The following is a 4,930-nucleotide window of genomic DNA, read 5'->3' on the forward strand; positions in this document are numbered from 1 at the left end:
AAAATTAGTATTTTTTTTTAAATACTTTTAACGGTTTTGGGGGGGGGGGGGAAGTGTTACTAATAAAATTATCCGCAAATTAACTTGTGTATTTTAAGTGCTGTTGTGTACTCTGTATTGGCTTTCATAATTCTGCTCTCTATGCATATTAAAAAGGTTAGGGAAAAATAGCATGTATAATTTTAAAGGAGTGGCCAATTACAAGTGAAAAGCTTTCCCCTGTATCTGTTGCTATAGTAACCAGGCAGCTTTCCTGGGGTCCAAAGAAAACAGCGTCTATAATGGAACAAATGCTGAGAAGGGCTGTGTTTTGTTTCAGAAGCAGAAATTATTGCCTGCTGGCCTTGAGATTGCAAATTGAGCTGTTTTTCTCTTAAACTGTACACTGCATCTAGATTGTGTTTTTTTCTTTTCCTTCAGAAATTTTTGTTAAAGATGCAGCTCCTACTCCCAAAGAGCCCTCATAGCTTACTTAAAAGCAGTTCTGCGAAACTGAGGTGACTGTGAGATCCCAGATGGTCTCTGGTGGTTTTCTTATCCCTAATTTTGTGGGGGAAATACCTCGTTTTATTTCTTGACAAAAATGTAGATAAACGTATATGTATGTAAATAGAATCATTAAGGTTGGAAAAGACCTCTAAGATCGTCAAGTCCAACCGTCAACCCAACACCACCATGCCCACTAAACCATGTCCCTAAGCGCCTCATCTACACGTCTTTTAAATACCTCCAGGGATGGTGACTCAACCACTTCCCTGGGCAGCCTGGTCCAATGTTTAACCACTCTTTCAGTAAAGAAATTTTTCCTCATGTCCAATCTAAACCTCCCCTGGTGCAACTTGAGGCCGTTTCCTCTCGTCCTATCGCTTGTTACTTGGGAGAAGAGACCGACACCCACCTCCCTACAACCGCCTTTCAGGTAGTTGTAGAGCTCTTAGTGTTTCTGTTCAAGGAGCTGGTTGGTTGTGTGAAGTATGTCTGTGCCCTGTTCAAAAAGATAAACTTTTCTGACACTCAGTGTGCACACAAGTTTTCTCTGCGTCCCTGTGGTCTCCCTGACTGGTAGCAGCAACCTGTGGCAAGAGTAGAAGCTATCAACACACAAGAAGTTCAGAAAATGCTTTGGAAAATAAATTTATGCGCATTTCACTGCAGATTCCGTGTGTCAGGTTTTCTTTGTCACCTCTTTTTTAAATAAGTTCCTGTGTCTTTACCTTTTAGTAATTTAAGTATTTTTTCTGTCTTATTCTTGACTCTAGCTTTCAGGAAAGGTGGAAAAGTAGGGAAGAAACACTATCTGTAGCATATACTTGAGATCAGCAGTGCAAATACTGGAAACTTGTGGTTTTTTTCATCAGCACTGTTAATCAGTATTTTTGTTCAGCTTCATAAGTTCTGTCTACATCAAAAACTTAGGTTGTTTGAATATCACCATTTCTGTTGAAAGCAAATATAGTACCTCTGCTGTTGAAGCAGTTGTACTGGATAGTACAGATACTTGACAGCCAAGCTGTTCCCACTGAAAGTACAACGTGGATGGATGGCACCTTTGTGCCAGAAGAATATGTCCACATCAGAGGTCACTACGATTTAATTGATTAAAAAAAAAAAAAACCAAACATAGAGCAGTTTTGGTTAGAGCAGTAGAAAAAACCCTCTCTTTTTTTGAAGTTTTTTTTGGATTTTCTCCAACAATTGGAACACTGAGAGTGTGCTTCGAACAGAAGCTGTTCTTTGGTCTGAGTGTATCTTGTATTTCAGTCAGAACTAGCACATCTTCAATTTAAAGTCACATAGAATCTGTTCTATGAATGCCAATATTGACTTTCAGACTTTTTAAAAAAATGGGTGATTGTCCATCGTGTTAGCAGATTTTTTTTAATAAGAGAGTGAATATTTTTAAAGGTCTGGTACTTAAAAATTTTGTAGTCATTCAGCACCAGTACTTGTACAAATTTCACACATTTTCTCCACAGAAATGTTTCATTTTTATTGTTGTTAATATCTAGTTTGGAAGATGAACTGCTTTAGTTGATGTTGTGCAGAACTGGATTTTTAGCTCAGCCTGTATTTTGTAATACAGAAGTCTGAATTCAGGGCATTTCTGTATAATACAGTATCTCTATAATTGCATGACATGTTTTCTGTGTGTTACGTGTATATATGTGTACATTGAAGGAATGATGTTACTCCATTCTGTTTTCAGACACAGGGAAAGTGACCGTTCTGTGAACCAAGCTGATTTTAGAACTATAAAAGAATAAAGCTTGAAAGAGATCTGGGTAGAAGCATTCAAATATAACTGTGGATGAAACTGTAAATACAGAGTTGTATGGTCACTGCAACTGAATGCAAACTTACTTCTACCTACCACTCCTTTAAATAGACTAGAATTTTAAAACCTTAATATGTTGAAAAGTAATTCCTTGGCTTACATTTTAGAAAAGCCCTAGAGCAACAGAAAACATATAGGGAATAGGTTTGATTTCTAATTATAATACCAATTTTCTCCAGCTGCCCTTCAGCCTGTATCTTGATACACAAATTAGACCATATTCATGTCAGAATTGTCTTGTGGAAGGATCTGAAGAAAGAAGTGCTAATTAGTTTACAGATTACATGGAAGTCGCTCTAGATAGAGGAAGTGCCATGGGGAAAAAAGTACTAAGTACTAATGGCATGTGAACTAATTGGAAATATGTAGATAACTTAAGACAGACTAAAATTCTGCAGGGCCTTGAAAGTTAGGCCAAATCTCTATATTAAAGTACTATGACATTAGTCACTGCACAGCGATGTTACCTGTCACAATAATGCCTTCCTATGTTCTGCCTGTTTCCTGATGTCTAACCGGTTAACTTCTTAGAAGTAACGTGTCTCGGAGGAATATATCCACTCATATTTATCTTACTTTTCCTTATTAGGTGGATGTGGCTGTGGTGCATTTCACTCCATTGGTGCAACCAAAGATACAGCAGCCGTTCAAGCTAGTAGAAAAAGTGGTTCAAAGTGTTTTTCAGTTCAGAAGAAAATACTGCTTCCGTGGAATCGAGTAAGGATCTTTAATGAAAAATTCTCAAATACTGTTTTTGTAAATGCGTCAGCTGCTAAATCAGTTGAGAAACACTTGTAGCTATGCATTTAATTTTATTCCTCCCATTTTAAATTTGTCACCATAGTTCATCAGCTCTTTCCATTTCAGAAAGGTTTCTGGAGACAAAACTGAGATGAATCTCTTTCTGCTGTAATTATATAATAATTACTGTGCATTTTTGTTAGAGCAGTTGAAGCTGTTAAAATTACTCAGATAAATCGGTGATCTTTCCAGTAGTTTGTCTGTCCCAGAAACAAACAAAAAAGCCCACCTAACACAAAAACTACAGCATTTGTTGGTTGAGTTAAAAAATGAAAGTCGCAAAATTCAGAACCAAAGATGGCAGCATGAGGAGGGAGAACAGCATCTGTGGGAAATTTTACTTATTTGGGGATAATGTCAAAAGGTCAAACTCTTGTTTCTGTGCTTGCCCTTTTATGGAGCTCTTCCTGACTTCAAAATTCCCCATGTCTTACTGAGGGAATTTATTAGGTTCTCTAACTGATGCGAGAAACCTGCAGTCTGTTTGCCAAGAAACCTGTTAAAACTCTAGCATAGCCATGTGTCTGACGTGGTGTGGGGAGAACCCAGCATTCAGCGTTGTGGAAGGTGTCACAGAGCTGCTGTTAGGACTAGCGGCATGCCGCTGCACCTTGGGCTAGCTGAATTTTGCTGGGCATGCTTTTGGCCCCGATGCAGTCTCGAATTAGGGTGGATGCCACCTTACTGAACTAGAAGCCTTGTATGTCATCTAAAGGTGAACATAGAATCTTGCCTCTAGTTTTGTGTTTTTTTGCTTGAGGCAGTGAATGCCATCGATGTCTGGGATGCAGACGTTGGATCTAAAATGAGTATTGATTTGCCTGTGTTAAGGTTTGAGTATGCATTTGGAGGTGGTTAGAAAATGAGGTATCCGAACTCTAGATTGATTTGCGTTTGATTTACAGGGTGGTGGGTTTTTTTTGCGCAAGAACGGTTTCAGTTGACAATGTAAGCAGAAGGCATGTGCAGTCAGCGTATCTATGTTATATAGGATATTTTTGCCAAAGTTTAAAAAAAAACCCAACTATTGTGTAATCTCAAATTGCTAATAAATGCTCTACATTCTTTTGAGGCAAGGAGGGGGAATATGAACTTTTGGACGTCATGTATCCCCTAGCAGCTTATCATACTTTAGCCCTAGTGTGCAGCTAAGAAACACAATCTTCTTATTCTTTAGCCGACCTGAAAAAAAATAGCAAATTTTGGTGTATAATAAGGCTTATAATAAGTTCATTATAAGGTATCTATCTACCTGTCTATCATATATACTGTATAAAAACAAGGTGATAGAATCAGTTTACATTTGTGTGTAAATTCTGGCATCTGAGAGAGACAAGGCATATAAGATGAAGCTATTAGGTCCATGAAGAAAAATACTGTAGTTTGAGTTGCTGTTCATAGACATTTGTAAGACAGTTCATAGTTTGTATATAAAAGGTGATTAAACATTTTTGGCTCCAGGTACATCTTTTAACTACCAAATCAAAGGAGAGACTAACTTAAGGAGGGATAGCAAAGTAAGGATTGATCCATTTTAACCCTGCTGACTAGATGCTGAACTAATGGGGACATTTAATAATGGGGACAATAAGGCTACGACCTTATTGGTATCACAGAGACGTGGTGGGATGGCTCCTATGATTGGAGTGTTGGGATGGAGGGATACAGGCTCTGTAGGAAGGACAGGCAGGGGAGGTGAGAAGGTGGTGTCGCCCTCTATGTCAATGACCAGCTGGCACGCATGGAGCTCTGCCTGGGGATGGATGAGGAGCCAACCAAGAGCTTATGGGTCAG

General features: G+C 38.5%; 1 protein-coding gene across 1 annotated transcript in view; it reads left to right on the top strand.

Moving 5' to 3' along the window:
• The window catches only part of TFB1M (transcription factor B1, mitochondrial), a 32,952-nt gene that overhangs the window by 23,687 nt on the left and 4,335 nt on the right, over positions 1 to 4,930 (top strand). The window contains exon 6 of the mRNA XM_009334291.1: positions 2,925 to 3,052. Within this exon, the coding sequence (XP_009332566.1) occupies positions 2,925 to 3,052 (128 nt within the window). The remainder of the gene's footprint in view (positions 1 to 2,924; positions 3,053 to 4,930) is intronic.

The sequence above is a fragment of the Pygoscelis adeliae genome, unplaced genomic scaffold (genome assembly GCF_000699105.1).
Source record: "Pygoscelis adeliae isolate BGI_AS28 unplaced genomic scaffold, ASM69910v1 Scaffold261, whole genome shotgun sequence".
Lineage (NCBI taxonomy): Eukaryota > Metazoa > Chordata > Aves > Sphenisciformes > Spheniscidae > Pygoscelis > Pygoscelis adeliae.